We start from the raw sequence: 18,904 nt of genomic DNA, 5'->3' as shown, positions 1-18,904 counted from the left end.
GATTAGAAATATTCCACTCATTTTTTTCACATATTAAACCACATTCCACTTAGTTTTCAAAGGGTGGGATTATAAAAAAACAAAACAAAACAAAACAAAAAAACAAACTGAAAAACAATCTTGATACAAGAAAAAGTGTCTTGCTCCCTCTGGGAAAGACAGGTGTGTCCCCACTTTATTTTCTAGCTTATGTGTCACTACGGGGAGTAATGCCTCCTTAAGACTGATGTCTAGCCCTTCGGGTTGTCTGCTCTTGGAGAACTAAGTCTTCTGGGTCAGATGGGTTCTGGGTGAAGCTGTGGAATGGACCGACCAGGCAGCTCATGGCTGCAGTCTGTTCCCCGGCTCCTTACTTTCTCTTGCTACCTGGCCTCTCCTTTCATTGGCTGGGACATTCATGATTGATAATGGCTACTTGAATTTGTATCTTTAGCCAGCCAACACATGACAAACTCCATTCAAATCTCCACCTTCCTAGGCCTTTAAAGTTACTTAAATATGGCTGGTGAAATGGCTCAGCTGATCAAGGCACTGGTCACTATGGCTGAGGACCTGAGTTTGATCCCTGGGACCAACATGGTATAGGCAGAGAACTGACTCCTGAAGTGGTCCCCTGATCTCCCGTGCACACCGTGACATGAGTGTGCACATGTGCATACACATAAATAAAAATGCAACAGTAATTTTTACAAGTACTAAATGGGTGGTTACTGATATCATTGAATAGAAAAGGTCATCCTGTCAGACCCTGTTCATCTCCCTTCTCTCTGTGCTTAGCTGTGGGAGACAGAAATCAAGGTGGGCATGTTGTGTATGGTCATTGAAACTGTTTAGTTGGGAGTGGGGTATACTCAGTGGAAACACGTTGCTTGGTGAGGGCAAAGCCCTGGGTTCAATCCATAACACCCGAACCCAAGCTTCAAGCCAAAAGACTCAAACAACAACAGCACTCCCCCAACTCCAGACCTAACACCACAAACAAACCGAATCCCCCAGACAGTGTTTCGCGGGCAGCTTTAGATTTAGTACCATGATGTTGGGGTGTCTTGACGCCATTTAGGCTCTGATTGGATGAGAGATAGTTGTTGTAGCTTCTTCACTTTCCCTTTTTCCTTTCTCAAGAGTGCCAGACAGGCCTAAATTAGAACAGGTGAAATTAATGAGAAGGAGCTGGTTTTCTTGCTCCGTTTTTTTTGCCAGTCGGCGGGTAGCTTTGCTTCTCAAGCAGGGCCCTAAGCGCCAGCCATGCTGCTGCTGCTATACAGTGTCTACCTGAGTCCCTCTCTGGAGGAATGGGGGCGCTTGCCTTGCTTGGGGGGTACTTAGCCTCCACAGCACTATGTCCTCATAGTTCTTAGATTTGAAGATCCCACAATCAGCTCTGACCCATGAAGTCAGGGCCATTGAGGTGGGATGAGTTAAGACCCCAAAATAAGAATGGAAATGTGGGCTCCGCAGGCCAAGTGCAGGGTCTGCCTTGGAGCTGAGCACTCACTGCCAGGTCACCATAAGTGGGAGCCCAGAGAACGTGTAGGAATGCAGTCTAAGAACACACAACCAAATAGGAAGGAGGTATGCCCAACTAGACTTGGTTTATTAACACTGTTGGAATTAACAGAGAATCGAGATCTAGTAAATTTAGAATTTAATGCATGGTGGGCACTTAAGGCCCTGCCAGAGAAGCAAAGCTACCCGCTGACTGGCAAAAACGGAGCAAGAAAACCAGCTCCTCCTCATTAATTTGTCTCTAAGCGGGCAGGCATGTGCCAGGTTGCTGTCAGTTTCTCCATTGTCACTTGGTGGGCACCACAAAGCAGAGCCCCATCATTAAGGTGTCCGTTCAGAGAACTGCAAAGTCCATGAGCAAAGGGACGGGCTCCAGGAAGCTCTGGGATGGCATCCTAAAGATGGGCATGGTGGGGTCCCTGAGGAGCAGCGGACCAATGGCTCCAATGGTGGTAAGAGCTGCTAAGATGCTGTATCCTGGAGCAACCCTTGATGACAACTGCTTCACCAGAGGCTCCTCAGGGATTAGTTAGAGGCATAGTCTTCCAAATGGTTAGTGTCTCCTTCTCTCTCTCTCTCTCTCTCTCTCTCTATATATATATATATATATATATATATATATATATATCCTTGCATCTGTAACTAGACATCTGATTTGGGTCATCACAATAGAAAAGGGAAGACTCTTGCTCTCAGTCTTCAGACCCAAGGCAGATTCAGTCTCCTGGTAAAGGAAGTCAGCTTGCTTCAAGGAAGCCTTCAGCACTGCTGGAGGATGTCCTGGAGATGGGCCTCCAAGTCTGTCCACACACACTTGTGTGTACTTGCTGAAATGACCATGCCCAGAGCCAAAGGCAGGTGCCAGAACTCTTAGAAAGTTCCAGATCCTGACTCTGAGTTGATGTTAATGCTGGAGGACCTGAATTTCAGGTCTTGCCCACTATTCCCAGAGTGGCTTATGTGGTCCAGTAAAGAAAATGGAGTTTGGGCCAAGGTTGAAGTTTCAGCAATGCCATCTACCTTTTTAAATTTTAATTTCTTTTTCACAACTTCATACATGAACATTTCATTTATATCACCTCTGCCCCCCCAACTCCTCTGTGTCCCCTCCCTCCTAGATTCACAGTCTGCTTTACTACTACAATACAATGCACACACACACACACACACACACACACACACACACACACACACACACATGTATCTGAGTCCATTTAGTGTTGCTCATATATACAGTGTCTAGGGATAACCACTTAGGATTGAGAACTCACCCTGGAGGAAACTGATTCTCCCTGTCTTAGCAGCCTTTGACAGCATTTCCTCTGTCCATATTGGCATGTCAGCTGGTGTTCAAACTTGTTTTTGAAGTAGAGTCTCTCACTGGCTGGGCACTTGCCCACTAGGCTGGCTGGCCAGAACTCTGCAGGGATTCACCTAGCTGCACATCTCTCTAGTGCTGGGATTATAAGCCTATGCTTCCGTGACGGGATTTTTGTGTTGCTTTGGCATGGTATCTGAGATCAAACTCAGGTGTTTATACTTGCCGTCTCCTCAGCTCTAACGTTGACTATTAGGATCTGGTTAAGTAGGTCACAGAGGGTCAGAAATGTAAAAGTTGCAGAGATGACAACATGCAAGGCCTGTGGACAACCAAGGCAGGAGATGGGAGTCATCAAATGGAGATGCTTGGGAGCAAGAGGGCACTGTAGAGCTGGGCCCGGACCCTGGACCAGATGCCTCTGCCAGGCTGGGGCTGTCAGATCTGAAGTTTGTCGCCTATCTGTAACTTCTGTGGCAGGCCACAGTGCAGCCCACGTGTGCTTAGTGATGAAGGGTGGATAGGGATGTCCTGTTCTGAGGGAAGGCTGGGATTGCGGACCATGTGCTAAGATGATGTGACAGGAGCAGGAATCAGTGGAAGAGCAGAGCATTCCTTTGGCATTATGGTCCCTCTCCAGCATCTCCCGTGGGTAGAACCATAGATGGCAAAGGAGACTGTGGTTTCAGATTCCCAGCCCAGCATCACAGAGAGTGGTGGAGGACCATGGGGAGATGGACTGTAGCTTAGCATCCAGCATTAACATGCAAGCTAGAATTTTTACTTTGATATGCTACTGTGACAGTTAATGCCACCTTGACAAGGTCTGGAAACACCTAGGAGACATCTCTGGGTATGTTCAAGAGAGTTTCTAGATTAGGTCGATGGGTATGGGAAGGCTCACCCTGAATATGGGTGGCAACATCCCAAGGGTCACAGATGAATTAAGGGGCAAGTGATCTCCTTTCTGTGGACAGTGTGTCCGGCTGCCTCAAGTGCTTGCCGCCATGCCTTCCCCACCATACTAGTCTGTGCTTGAACTGTGAGGTAAAATAAACCCCAGCTTCCTGAAGTTGCTCCTGTCAGACATGTAGTTGCTCCAGTAGCTAACACGGCTGCTTGATTGTTTCTGGAACACTCTGATCTCTGAGTAATTTGTGTTTGCTTCCCTTCCTCATCCCTGGCTCTGGCCTCTGGTTCCATGGTGAGGTTTGATAAGCCCAAGAGTTGGGGCTAGGCTGAGGTGGTGGATAGAGGGAAGTTGGGGGGATGCTTACTGTTCATTTGGTGATGTCTTAGTTAGGGGGTCTATTGCTGTGACAAAGCACCCAACCAAGACAACTTATAGAAGAAAGAATCTGCTTGGGGCTTACTGTTCTAGAGGGTCAGAGTCCATCCTGAGAGGAACAGCGGACAGCAGACATGGAGACTGGAGCTGGAAGCTTGAGAGCTAGGGGCTCACATCTCAAACCATAAGCAAGAAACAGAGAAAGAAAGCTGGAAATGGCAACCCTCTTTTTTTTTTTTTTTTTTTTTTTTTTTTTAAGCCTGCCTCCAGGGACATAATTCTCTCAGGGAGGCCACACCTCCCCAAACAGCACTGACTAGGGGCCAAGTGTTCAAATGCCACAGGTGGTGATTGGAACCTGGGCCCTTGTTTCCCGTGGCTCTGCCTTCTGGCTGCCTTGGCGAGCCTTTTTCTTCCTCCTCCTTATGATAGATCAAGGGTCTTCTTGTTTGCAGTTCCTCCTCACGCTCTTCCATGCTTCTGCTTGTACATAGGAGCGCTGAGGTTATAGACCATGCTCAGTACTGTACCCGGCACCGCTCCTTTCCTGCTGTCTGACATTGCAGGTAGGCTGAGTCCATAGAGTTATCTGGACCAATTAATTCCAAAAGCCCATCATTCACCAAGTGCAGTAGAGCCCCTGGCCCCCTTTCTGGTTGATGCACTGTGATTTTGCCTTGTTTTCACTTTGTCTTTTCCAGCTTTCCAATCTCTATGCTCTCTCCCCTCCTAGAAAAGACTATAGGAAGCAAAGCCATCCTGTTGTATGCTTTCCCAGTGCTCTTCAGTTCTGGCAGAACACAGTGATGTTGCCTGTTTCTGAGAAACTTGCCGACTCTTCTTCTTTGAGGCGTCCATTCTCAGGGAGCTGGGAAAGTGTGGTTCAGGGTTCTTCTCCCACCCTCTGCCTTCTGCACCAGGGTGGGGAAAGATCTTACAATCCATTAGTCACAGCTGCAAGCCACATGACCGTCACCACCTTTCCCATGGAGCCATAGTAGCCATGAGGCAAAGCTGATCATAGCCCCAGTGAGGCATAGCACAGCTCCGTGGCTCATCGGAGCTCACCTGGCAATGGGTGTTCTGACCCAGCACAGCCAGCATCATTAACTAATGATTTCAATCACTAAGTTACTTCTATATCTGGCAGAAGTTTCCATGCATTTGCAATGCTGTGCATGGGTCTACCAAACTTGGCCTTTGTTTGCCTTTGGTTCAAATTTATCTGTGTTCCCTATGGGAATCTCGGTTATTCTGTCCTCTACAAATGATCTCTCTAGCCCTCATCTGGGAGAAAGTAACACACACATTAGTAAGACAGGTTAATGACAGACTCCGTCAGACTATAGAATTCTACCAGGGTTGGGGGCCAAATAGTGTAGTGAGCCCTTAAAGCAGTGCACAGGTGGGTCAGTGCCGTGGTTCAGAGTGAGGACAGGATTCAGAGCTTGTGCTTGGGGACAAATTGGAGCCCCAAAGATGTCAAGTTTTTTTCCTAAGTTCCCGAGTGAGTGGTGAGATGAACTTAACATTCCAGTTTGAACCACAGCTGAATGAAGTGCATTCCTAACAAGGAATGAAGGAATGATCTAGAGGTAAGTTAGTCTCCCACACCAAAGTGTGTATGAGAGTGTGCATGTGTGTGGACATGTGAGTGTGCATGTGTGTATAGTTGTGTTTGTATGCATATGTTGTATGTGCATGTGTCTGCAAATACGTGCCTAGTTTGTGTGCATTTTTGTATGTATGTGTTTATGCCTTTGTGTTTCTGAATCTGTATTTTGTGTGTACATGTTTTCATGTGTGTGCACACATTTGTGTGTGCATGGTTTTGCGTATATGGTATTTCATGCGTGCATATGTTTACATGTGTATGTGATCATGTACATATATTTGCATGTATGTGAATGTGGGCATGTGTGCACATTTGTGTTTTGTGTACATCTTTGATTATGAGTGCATCTGCCATGTGCATGTGTTTGTGTGTACATGCATTTACACATGTGTGCACATGTGTTTTTATGTGTTCATAGTTGTGCTTGTATGTACATGCGTGTTTATGTGTGCTTGTATCTGTGCACATGTATGTATATATGTATGTATGCTTGTATATGTCAGCACAACTACATATGTTTTGGTGTGTACACATATGTATTTCTGTACATAAGTGAATATATGTGTGTGTGTACTTGTGCATTTTTGCATATGTGTTTGTGTGGATGTATTTGTACATATTTGTCGATGTGGATACACACATGTGTATATATGTTCTTTTATGCAAGCATGTTTGTGTGTGCATGTTTTCAGTGTAGGTACACATATATGCTTGTGTGTACATGCATTATATATGTGTGTGTGGATGGAAATTTCTGTCTCTTCTGGTCTTGTTGCCATTTAGTCTCAAATAAATACACAGAGGCTTATATTCATTATAAACTGTTTGGCAGATGGCTCAGGCTCTCTCAATTATTAACCCATCTCTATTAATCTGTGTATCTCCACATGGTCTTGGCTTACCAGTCATGCCTGGGACTCTTGCTTCCTCAGCAGCTACATAGCATCTCTCTGACTCCACCTACTATCTTTCTCTATTTTTGTTTGGATTTCCTGCTTTGCTAAATCCTGCCTGTCCATTGGTCAAAACAGCTTTATTCATCAACCAATAAGAGAAACATAACACAGCACACAGAAGGACATCCCCCATCATGTGTGCATATTTGTTTGTGTCTCTTTTTGTGCACTGAACCTGTGTTTTGTGTGTATATGGGTGTACATGCTTATAAGCATGTGTGTGTAAGTGTACTATGTGTATATAGGCTTATGTGTGTGTCTATATGAGTTTGTGTGTGCATGTAGGTATTTCCCGTATGCATATATTTGTGTGTTCATGTATGTTTGTGTGGCTGTACAAATTACGATACATGGCCACATGTTTGTGTCACATGTTTTTATATGCATGTGTGCATATGTGTTTATATATGAGTGAGCATATGTTTGTTTCTGTGTGTTTGTGTTTGTAGTGTGCATGTGTGCCTGTGCATGCATGTATTGTTTTTGTATTTGTATATGTGTATTTGCATGTTTGTGTACATTTATTTGTGTATGTGGATATGTTTGTCCTCACATACGTGTATGTATTCATGCTTATGTGTTTGTGTGTATATGTGTGAAGGACTTTGCTAGAAAATGGCACATTCCAATGATACCTACACATCTATTTGTGTATGTATGCATGTGTGAAGGACTTCTGTTGGAGAATGGCCATTCCAGTTTTATCTGTATGTGTGCTTATGTGTATGTGTGTATGTGTGTCATGTGTGGTGGGCTTCTGTTGGAGAATGCCACATTCCAGTGATCTTTTCCAGGGCAGCCTAGCAAGGTAGCTTTTGGAAACCCAAACTTTGCTCCCACTCCCTCAGCTCAACTGGCACCTCTTAATCTGCTTCCCCCACAGCCTGGCTGTTCTTGGGCATGGGGATGCTAACTATGGACAGACAAGACTCTCATCTGGAGCCTAAAACCCAGTCACCTTAGGGGAGCCTATTGAGGAATACTATTTTAAGATGTGTTACATTTGTTTATGCTGTGGAATATTTAATGTTGCAGAGATGTATTGCATTCTTTTATGTTGCATTTGTTTAACTCTGTAAAACTGTGTTACTTTGCCTGTCTAAAACACATGATTGGTCTGATAAAGAGCTGAATGGCCAATAGCGAGATAGGGGAAAGGATGGGCAGGGCTGGTGAGCAGAGAGAATAAATAGAAGGAGAAATGTAGGCTCAAAAGTGAAGAGGGAGGAGCAAGAAAATGAAAATGAGGAGAGGAGTACACCAGGGACCAGCTATATAGCCACCTGCCACACAGCCACATGCCACACAGCCAGCCACAGAGTAAGAAGGAAAGAAATATATACAGAATAAGAACAGGTAAAATGCCCAGATGCAAAACGTAGCTAAAGAGAAATAGGATAATTTAGGTTAGAAAAGCTGACTAGAAACAAACCAAGCTAAGGCCCAGCATTCATAAGTAAGAATAGGTTTTCGTGTATTTAGTTGGGTGACAGGGCTCCAGAGAGTGAAAACAATCCGGCACACACAGCCAGTCCCATTGGCCTGTGGGGCCTTGGGCTCCACATCTCCAGGTCTTCCTCTTCCCACGAGTCTGAAGTTTGCCAAAGTTTTTTCTATACGTGGCCTGTGTGACTGGGGAGTGCACCCACCCTAGCTGGGAGGGTGCACTCATCTTCATGTTGTCAGGGCAGCATTTGGTCTCTGCTGACAGCTGAGTGGTGGCTTGGACTCTTCCTTCTCCTGAGGAGATTCTGTCTAGAACAATCCTCTGCTTCTGTTCAACCTCAGCCTGGACCTGGTTTTCCACACGATCCTAACGTAACAGCAGCTGGTCAGGACAACCTGTGTCGGTTGGGAAAAGAAGTGACATAGCCACTGGAAAGCATTGCTAAGATGATGGTTCCTAGCAGCAGCTAGCGGCTTCTTTTAAAGTGAGTACAGCCCAGCCAGCATTCTCCTCCATCTTGCTTCTCTCTTCCCTTGAACAGGATGGTGGAAGTTGGTGCTGTGGTGGAGATGTACAGGTGTCTCCAATACAAATTAGCAGGGCTCAGTGAGTCTGGATGGGTTCCATGTTGTAACCTTGATCTTTTGTTAGACTTGCTGAACTGTGGCTTTTCATCTTTAAAGGGAAGCGAATACCTGTTGTGAAGGATTGGGATAAGGGTATCTGGAATAGACTCATAGGCCAGTTGAGCTGGGAGACAGGCTGATTGATGCCCAGTGCTTTGCTGAGCTGGGCATGTAGGCAGCTTCACCTCTGAGAAGCCAGCACAGCGATCTCTTACTGGACCTAGTTTTGGAATTTTCTCTTTCTCCTTGAAAGGCTGTGGGGCATAGGATTTGAGTTCTCTGCACTGATTTCTGTGATGGAAACTCTCAGGTCTGTTGTGGGGAAAAGCACTGATATATCTCATCCTTACCTGAAACCCAGGAGGGACTGGTTGACAGTGACTTATTTTGTTTTAGATTTGGAGACAAGGTGTCTATCTCAGGCTTGCCTTAAGCTCACCATATAGCTGAGGATGACCTTAAATTTCTGATCTTCCTTTTTCCTGAGTGCCAGGATTCAGATGTGCACTAGCACACCCAGTTAATATGGTTCTGGAGGTCAAACCCTGGGCCTAGGTACACTAGACAGACAAACGTTCCATCAATGGAGTTCCATCCTAACACCACTGAGGCCATTTTTAAAGCCCAGAGCTGAATTAAGAGTAATTATTTGTGGAAAATGCATGAGGTGGCAGTCTCATATTTTGGGGAATATATACCATACTTCATAGCGTTGTCTGAAGGTTTAGAAGACTGGACATTGTGTGTGTGTGTGTGTGTGTGTGTGTGTGTGTGTGTGTACAATCTTTGATTGCTCTTTGTTTAATTGAGGCAGGGTCTCCCACTGAATGCTCAAGGCTTCCAGCTTGTCCAGCTAGCCAGGCTACCCTAGGAAGTGCCACGTTTCTGAGCAGTTCTGGGATTGTGGCACACCTGCTCGGCTTTTTACATGAGTGCTGATGATCCAGGCTCCAGTCCTCACAATCATACAGCAAGCTCTTTATACACAGAGAACCCTTTCCCTGCCTGGCACCAGACATCTTATAACTCATTATACATAATGTGTTTTTAGAAAATTTGTAGCTGAAGCTTTAATTACTCAATAAATATGATGGCTGTATTATCATTTCCTGCTAGCTGTGTGTGTAAAGGTTGTTTATACCAAGAACACAGACTGGGCTTAAGATAATTGATAAGAGATGGATTTAAAATATGGGCTGGATATTACTGGATTGCCTCATCCAGCCTTAATAGGAGAGTAAGTGCCTAGTCTCATTGCAACTTGATGTACTTTGGCTGGCTGATGGCCATGGGCAGCCTGGCTGTATCTAAAGAGAAATGGTGAAGGAGGAGTGGATGGGGAGGGGGAGAGATAGTGGGAAGGTGGGGGCATTAACTAGGAGGAGAGGATTGAAGGGACCCTTTGGTTGAAAGTAAAATAAAAAATAAAATAAAATATGGTCTGGAAAGATGGCTCAGCAGTTAGGAATGTGGGCTGCTCTTGTAGAGGACACTCACAGTGGGCAGCTCGAGTCTTTTAATTCCAGCTTTGGTGGATCTGATGCCTCTGGCCTCCAAAGGCACCTGTACTCATGTGCACATGCCGACAGACAGACAGACAGACAGACAGACAGACAGACAGACAGACACACACACACACACACACACACACACACACACACACACACACACACACATTAAAAATAAATCTTGTTAAAAATTACTGTTTTCTTGTATTTGAAAAGTTAAAATTTGAGCCAGAGTTAGGCAAAAGGAGAAAAAAATTAGAACACACAACTGTAAATGGATTGTAAAAAGAAGGGCTGTGGCTGAGTCTGTGAGACATCATGCATGTCCAAACAAAGAGCTCTACAAAGGATGACTTCATAGCAGTGTGAGCCACTCAGGACCACAGCAAATGGTGCTACTCACTGTGACTGAGCTTCTCACCACCGTTTGCCTGTTATCCGTGCTACAGATTTATGAATCCATTTTAGTTAAGGTAGTAAATTCTACCTTATTAGGCCACAACAACATGCACAACGCCATTTCTAGTACAGCGTGACTCTGATACTCCTTGATTACAGAAGGATTTGACTCTTCAGCAAGGGTGAGTGAAACTGATGGTTGTGTGGTATGTAAATACCGGCCTCAGTTCTGGAACTGACAGCTCAGCGTGGATTTCACACCCGATCTCAGTGTCACTGTGCTCACGGGCATTGTTCGCCAGGTCAGATCTACTCCAAAGGAGGCAGGTGTGTGCACAGCTGTGGTTGAAGCTGTCTCAGATTCACATGGTGGTGAGGTCACCTCTAGACTCAGAAGGCTCAGTGACGGGGTTGGATGGGGGTCTGGTGTGTGTTCTGACCGAGGCCTCTTCTGGATGACCTAAGGTTGTTACTTGAGTGTTGTATTTCTCTAAGAAAAGTAACCCATGTGTGCTAACCAGGGCATCAGGAATGGCTTCCACTTAAGGAGGGGCAGAGAAATTTTGGAGGAATGTGCACTCCTCTTGAACAAAGAGAGTCTGTTAAAAAACATCCAGAGGCCCAAGGTCAACTTCAGGTGTTGTTTTATAGGCGGTGTCATTTTTGTTTTCTTTTTTTGAGTAAAAGTGATACTGAGATTGGGTGTGAAATCCCCTGAGATGTTATTTATTGAACTGAGCCCAGGATGCAAACATGCCGTGTAATCAGGATGTGCGCACACATCCATGTGGAGACCAGAGGTCAATCTCTGATGTTGTTTTACAGGGGGTGTCCATTTTGTCATTTGACACAGTCTGTCATTAGCCTTTGGCTTACCAATATGGCGATGCTGGTCGGCCAGCATCCCCCAGGGGTTAGCCTGCCTCTGCCCTCTAACTGCTGGGGTTACAAGCATGCACCATCATGTCTGGCTTCTGGGGTCAAACATGGGTCCTCTTGGTTGCCCCACAAGGCCTTGAACAACCAAGCTGTATGTCCATCACCAACTATTAATTTTAGAGAGACCTCTTAAGATGCTTCTTTAGAATGTTTTCTTCCTCTTTGTAGTAGAGTGTGCATTAAATGACTCCTCTTGAACAAAGGGAAATCAAGTTGGCATTAATTCTTTCCCATTAGAGAACTCTCAATACTACAGCTGTGCCTCTCACAAGATTCAAGGGGCTCCGCATCACTGTGAGGGCAGGAAGGAACTTGAGGGGTCACCTGCTAGACCCCTTACGTTACAGTTGGGGTCCAGGCAACTTGCCACTGTGGCTCACCTGGGGAGTGGGTGATAGCTTTCTGACATCTAACTGTCCTTTATTTGGTTTGAACTTTTTTGCATTTGCTGAATCTATCTATTTTGAAATGTTGACAGCTGCCCACTCTTTAGTATATGGTCAGAGCCAAGTGGAGCACTGGGCTGCACAGGGTGGTAATAAATATGAAGTAAGGGCAGTGTTCCCTCCGCTCTGCCTGTAACCGGAAATGATGTGTCTGGCGTACAACTGGCCGGCTCATAACAGGTGTTTCTGGACTTTTAGGACAGAAGACTCCATAACAGACGACGACAAGAGGAGGTATGTGTGCTGTCGCAGCTGGTGTCACGTGAGTGATTTTGGTCACAGTGCGTGAATGTCACCCACACTAGCACAAGGATGACGACACAGATTCCGTCAGGTGGGGTATTTGTGGGGACATGTGATCTGAAAAGGCAGAATCTCGGCTGTGACCCAGCAAGCTTGTGCTCTGTCCTGGGACTGTGGCTCTGTGCCATCCGTTCCCTTCCCTGAGCCGAACTGACTTCCCCTCCTCGCCTTTGCACGTCTTGTTCGGCTCACTCTTCCTCAGGTCCACTCTGCTCTGCTGTGCATTCCTGGGCTCTCTGTCTCAGTTTCTCTGTCTCACAGTCTTTCCCTATGAGGAAGTGATTTTTGAATATTCACATTGCCTAATACCACAGGGATCTCTGAATTTGTCATAAACGTGCCTGATATCTGTCACATATCCCTCTACCCACCACTATACTACTCAGCTCATACTTTGCTCATTACAAGCAAATTATTTAAACATTTTACTGATTTATTGGAGCTATTTTTTCAAAGCCTCCTTTTAGCATAGAGAAACAAGAATTTTTAAAAGTCATGAATTATCTTCATAATTATATAATTATTGGAGTGGCTCATGCTTTATTTTTTATGCTTCTCTCTCTTTAGCACCCTTAAATTGATACAATTTCTTTTCTTAAAGAAACTATGGAGGAGTGTATGTTGGCCTGCCCTCTGAAGCTGCCAATATGGTGTCTAGTCAAGCCAAGGCAGTACGGAAAAGTAAGCAAGGGTTATGTGGGTTTTATTTCCTCAAAAAGAAGTGTATGTGTTTGCGTGTGTATGTATGGGTGTGTGTGTTTATGATGTATGGATGTGTTTGTGTATATGTGGGTGTGTATGTATGGGTGTGTGTGTTTATGATGTATGGATGTGTTTGTGTATATATGGGTGTGTGTTTATGTATGGGTTTATGTGTGTATGTGTGGGTGTGTGTGTTTATGATGTATGGATGTGTCTGTGTATTTATGGGTGTGCGTGTGTCTGTGTGTATAGGAGTATTTGTGCATGCATTCATGGGTGTTTAGGTTCACATGCATGTGAAGGTCAGAGGAGAAACTCTGGTACTCTTCTTGGGAGCTGTCCTCTGTTTTGAAGACAGCGTCTCTCACTGACTTGGAACTTTTCAAGTCCTTTAGTCTGGCCGGCCAGCAAACCCTGGAGATCCACCTGTCTTTGCCTCCTTAGGACCAGGGTTACAGGTGCATGCCACCATGTTATTAGCCTTCTTTGTAAGATGTGGGTTTGGGGACTTGAATCCCAGTCACCATGCTTATTTAGCAGGTACTTTACCTCACCTACTGTGCTATTTCCCTGGTTTCAAAAACTATGCAATTTATATTTTCCATTTACCTAACTTAACCTACCTGCTCCTCAGTGACAGTGAGCCATAAGTGACTCACAAGGAGCTATTTGCTCCTTGTCATATTTCCCAAAATTCCCACCCACATGTTAAAAGCAACCTCCATAAAATCCCAATTTGCTTAGAGGTTGCAAATTGGGCTTTTATTTATGTATATGCTCCATGGCTACTCTTAATTTCTTGTTAATTTCATTGCTGATCAGTGTGAAACAGAAAGCCAGTTTAAACAAATTAATGGAGTGTTTGTGAGCATAGCATGAAGATGATGAGTTGACCAGCAGTGTGGTGATCATAGGAAAACACTGCTCACAGAGCTGGATCACATTGTTTTAAGCATTCTGTAATTATTTGTTTTCTGTTGCTGTTTGTTTTATGATTTTATTTAAATTTATTCAATGTGTGTGTGTGTGTGTGTGTGTATGTGTGTGTGTGGCTATTGTTTGTAGCTTTGTGGGAAATTATAATGAGCTTTTACAAAATGTAAACACTAACTGTTATTAATTTTCTCTCTAAGATTAGAGGAAGATAACACAATGTCTGGATACTCAAGAGGTACTGTGTATTTTCCTGAATTGACTTGTGTGCTTAGCCTCAGTGATGAAAGAACAGTTTGTTTCTGTGTGCGTGCATCTAAGAGCTCTCGCATGCCAGGGTGAGAGTTTCCTCCTATGACTTGAGTGTTTCATTGTGAAGAGACTGAAGCTCAGGCCCATTTTCTTCTTAGCCACCATGGTTTCACTCCATTTCTTTCACAATGTACAGTGTACATTGTTTAGTAAGAACAAGCTGCATGCCTGCCTGAAACACCTGGGCTCATCAAAACTCGGGAGGGTTTAAGACTTCAATGACAGCTGGGAGATCTGGGTCAGAGAGACTCTGACTAGGAATCAGGAATCGACACACAGTGTGTGTCAGTAAAGCTCAAGAGAAGATGTGTCCATCACTGGTTGAGACGGGCAGTTGTCATGGTAACACAGGAGCAGGTATGTGGGGAGGGAGAATTTCTATTCACTTGGTCCCATTGTACATTCCATGTTAGGCTTTCCACTCTGCGCCGTTCTTGCCAAATACACTATGATGTGGAATGTCTCTCTGTGTGCTGTGAGTATGTTTTTACCATTGGTAAATAAAGAAGCTGATTTGTCCAACAGCCAGACAGAATAGAGCCAGGTGGGAAATCTAAGCAGAGATACAGGGAGAAAGAAGGCAGAGTCAGGGAGATGCCATGTAGCCATCAGAGGAGTAAGATGCCAGAGCATTACTAGTAAGTCATGGCTACATGGCGATATACGGATTAGTAGAAATGGGTTAATTTAAGTTGTAAAAGCTAGCTAATAATAAGCTAATAGACCAAACGTGTTATAATTAATATCAAGCCTCTGAGTGGTTTTTCTAAAAGTGGCTGCAGGACTGGACAGGATGAGAAACCTCCAGTTACACACCCAGCCTCTTTTGCAGCCTCCACCTTCAGGAGTGCTGATCCCAAAAGAGCCCACTCTCTGTTGGAAGTCAGCCTCTTCCACCTGCTGGCTGAATGGGTTACTTTCCCTTGTGGCCTCAGTCTTTTTTTTTTTTTTTTTTTAAGATTTATTTATTTAGTATATATACAGTGATTTATCTGCATACATGCCTGCATGCCAGAAGAAGGCATCAGATCTCATTAAAGATGGTTGTGAGCCACCATGTGGTTGCTGGAACTCAAACTCAGGACCTCTGGAAGAAGTGCTCTTAACCTCTGAGCCATCTCTCCAACCCGTGGCCTCAGTTTTATAATCCATTGAATGGGTCTTTTGCTTAGACATAAGGGTTGTTGTTAGGATTAAATGAAATAAATGGTAGCTTTTGCTTTCATCATTGCCCTCATCTTCTTGTTCCTCTTACTCTCCCTCCTCCCCCACTTCCTCCTTTTCCCCCTCCCTCTCTTCATCTACCTCCCCTTCTAGAACCCAGACTCTAGCAGAACAGAAGCAAGAGTTCTTTGATGTTGAAGCAACCTCTTGTCCAGGGTCAGTCCTGGAGCTGGTGTTTGGGATGGGATGGCTCGTAGAGCAGGTTCACAGGCAGAAAGTTGGGAAGTTTCCCTACCAGAGGGCTGGGACACCTAGTGTGCTTCTTATGGGAAGCCACAGTGTGCCTTTTAAGGGAAGCCACAGCAGCCGTGGGATAGCTCTTTGGAGACTGTCTCAGCAGAGAGATATCGAAGGTTTAGATGGAACTCCCACCACCGGCTTTTGAAAACTCTCCAGGGATTCTTTTAAAGTCTAGTATGCAAATAGAGTGAGTCCCCTTCCCATGTAGAGTTCTGGGTTTGCTGCCATTTTATCCCATGTAAAAGTAGGTGTGTGATCTGCCTCCTGTGCAGCCAGCCTGCACTGTCATCCCCTTCTAAAGAGGGAGGGCTTCAGAAGCGTAGGAACTGAGCGGAAGAGGTGTCCTGTAGACAGATCCCAGGAACATGGTTACCTCTGCTGCCCACAGACCACAGGTGAACTATGCTGGGCCTCAGCTTTCTCACTGGGGAGTGAGATTTGATAGCTGTTTGCCTTTGTGTGAGGGTCAGAAGTTCCCACAGTGATGGTTCAGCAGTTACTGCTGACAGCCCACATGGCTTTAGGTAGCTGGCTGAAAGAAATACGGCCTTGCTGCTCACGGACCCCAGAGTGTTCTTTGACCCTCTTCTGTTTCCTCCATTCTTTGATTGCATCCCCAAGTAGTCAGTTTGATCCTGGTTTCCTTTTTGCCTCGACTTTGAATTACCCGAAATGTTTTCTCAACTGAAGGGCTTAGCTGTCCATTTTCCTGAGTGACTATGTGTCCATCATTCTCCTTGTCCCTGACACAGTTACACCTGTGACTTTTCAGGCCAGTCGTTGGGCAGAATATTGATGAGAGGGCTGTCCTCTAGCTTTTGATAAAAAGGATAAGCTACACCGGTTTTGGCTAATACCACACTGTCTTTCTGAAAGGAATTCACTCCTTGAGCTCATTTGGCTGTGTGTGTCTTTTTTTTTCCCCCAAATCAAGGACTGACCTCATCATCTTGATATCACTTACTCGATGATATGGATATGAAGTTCCTTATGCAGCTGACTGTAGAGTGGAAACCACAGCCACATAGCAGTGGCTTTTTGAGAGGCATCTTCTACCCAGGAGGGAAGTGGCAGCATAGGCCAGGTGTCAACTAAGCCAGTCAAAAGGAGGTTGTGTGACGGCTCTCCAGTGCCAGTGTGGACCAGCTCCATCAGTATCCCTTAGGGAACTCCACAGGCTTTGAGTGGCTGGAGCCTCTCTGCAGTTTAACATTGGGAGTGGGTAGAGTTGACTGGGTGACCCTGTGATGAATGTGGTGCTGATATGCACTCAGCCTGGTTTGGCCATTGTTATTCTGTATTTTATTTGTAAATTGCATTTTTATAAGTTTCTTAGCATCCAGTTTTATGTCTTTATATAGATAGTACCAACATTCAGAACTATGGCGCCCAATAATAGATCTTGAGTAGCTGTTGATTGGCTATTGAACCTGTGCTCTACTTAAAAGCAAATCCAGTGACCAATCTGCAGGCTTGAGACGTGCTTTTATCTAAGTTGTGATTTTTGAGTATGCTAATTCTCCCCCCCCCCCTTCTTTTTTCCTGTCACAGCTTGCTGATGAATTTGGAAGGAATTTGGCTCCAGGGACATTGTATCTTCAAAGAAATTCTGAAAGGTTGTCCCCTGCTGTGCCACCATTCCCAAATCCTAACTGTGTAGTTAAAGCCATGGGTACATACTGAATGTTGTGGCCATAGAAAGAAATGGGTGAGACTTCGTGCTCACTGCGGGGACTCTGTGTGACTCACTGGTGAGAGAGCCATAAAGGCTGTTGCTACCCTGCCTGGGTCACCAGGCTTTATAGCAGTTTCCATCCTGGCCATTCAACACAGTTCACAAAATTCATGTCTTTTCACTGACACTCTTTTGATAGTTTTTATATAATGCAATCCTTATTGTATTTATAACATGACATTAGGGCCATATAAAGGAATTACCTGAAATACTATATTGCCTCTTGTCCCTTGATGTTTCTACTTCGTTACTTTTTAGCCATAAAGTTGGTAAATGGAGTCTTACAATTATCTTCCTTTCTTACTACTTGGCTTAAAATTTTTATTTAAATGTAAGAGAATTCCCTCTGTTGAGAGCATTGCAATATTTGAAAATGAACTGGTTAAATTTGCATGCTATCCACATGTGAGGATTAATTCCTGTTTTCTTTAGTCAGAGGCTTACATGACTACAGATGTTCTCCAGCTGCCCAGTTGCCCGTTCTCCTTGTGTGTAATCAGAGCATTTCATCGTGTTCATTCTGTACCGTCTCTTAGGGCTTACAGGTGATGCTTAATGGGATGGATATCTGGAAAGTGCTTAATTTGCTAACAACATGCATACCTACTTATATGACTGCAGTGTAAGTGGCTCAGTTCACCAATGTATTTCAACAATTAAACATATTTATCCCCCTTACCTGGATTTCTTAATTGCTTCAAATTACTTTCAAGAGAACACTTTTGAAGAAGTCCCATTTGTCATTATCATATGTACATACAGTGTATCATGTGCATACAGTGTATCAATATGTCCAGCTAGCACTGCTTAAATAGGGAACTATGAGAAGTGCGGTTTTTTTCCCTACGAGAAAGACTCTGCCTTCTATATTTGGTTGATGTGATAATTGTAGAGCCATCAGATTGCAAAACAAAAAAGTACAGTTTACTAGGAATTTATGAGGCATATATTCCTCTGAATGTCCACAAGCTCACCATGGCATTCAGGGGGACATCAGTGTTTATATGATTAATAATAATAGCCTTGAGAAGCCTGAAGCAAGAGAGTCAAGTGGTTCAAGGCAGCTGTCTACACAGTGAGTTTGAGACCCTGTGTCAAAATTAAAAAGCAACAAAAACATTGACCGGAAAATTTAATTTAACAAACAGCTTTAGATTAATAGAAGGCTATCTGGAAGGACTGGGGATACAGTTCGATTTTAACTGAACTCCACTAGTTTCCCTGTGCCTTCTTTGTTGTTGTTCCAATCCCAGATTACAATGTTTACCAATTAAATTGATCTACTTTGTTTCCTCTTCTTCCTGATGACATTTCCCTCAGCTTTTCCTTGGTTTTCATGACCAAGAGCCCTTTGAAGCCTACTGTAGAGGAGTTTTGGAACCCAGCCTTAAGTAAACCCCCTCTGCA

At 44.4% G+C, this 18,904-nt stretch overlaps 1 protein-coding gene across 1 annotated transcript in view; it reads left to right on the top strand.

The window, feature by feature from the left end:
- Positions 1-18,175, top strand: part of C1H12orf75 (chromosome 1 C12orf75 homolog) — a 43,807-nt gene extending 25,632 nt beyond the window's left edge. The window contains exons 3-7 of the mRNA XM_027392513.2: positions 12,247-12,282; positions 12,953-13,032; positions 14,192-14,224; positions 14,712-14,773; positions 17,314-18,175. Of these exons, the coding sequence (XP_027248314.1) occupies positions 12,247-12,282; positions 12,953-13,032; positions 14,192-14,224; positions 14,712-14,773; positions 17,314-17,445 (343 nt within the window). The 3' untranslated portion in view covers positions 17,446-18,175. The remainder of the gene's footprint in view (positions 1-12,246; positions 12,283-12,952; positions 13,033-14,191; positions 14,225-14,711; positions 14,774-17,313) is intronic.
- The last annotated feature ends 729 nt before the right edge of the window (positions 18,176-18,904 follow it).

Source organism: Cricetulus griseus (genome assembly GCF_003668045.3).
Source record: "Cricetulus griseus strain 17A/GY chromosome 1 unlocalized genomic scaffold, alternate assembly CriGri-PICRH-1.0 chr1_0, whole genome shotgun sequence".
Classification (NCBI taxonomy): domain Eukaryota; kingdom Metazoa; phylum Chordata; class Mammalia; order Rodentia; family Cricetidae; genus Cricetulus; species Cricetulus griseus.
This window is presented reverse-complemented; position numbering and strand designations above follow the sequence as displayed.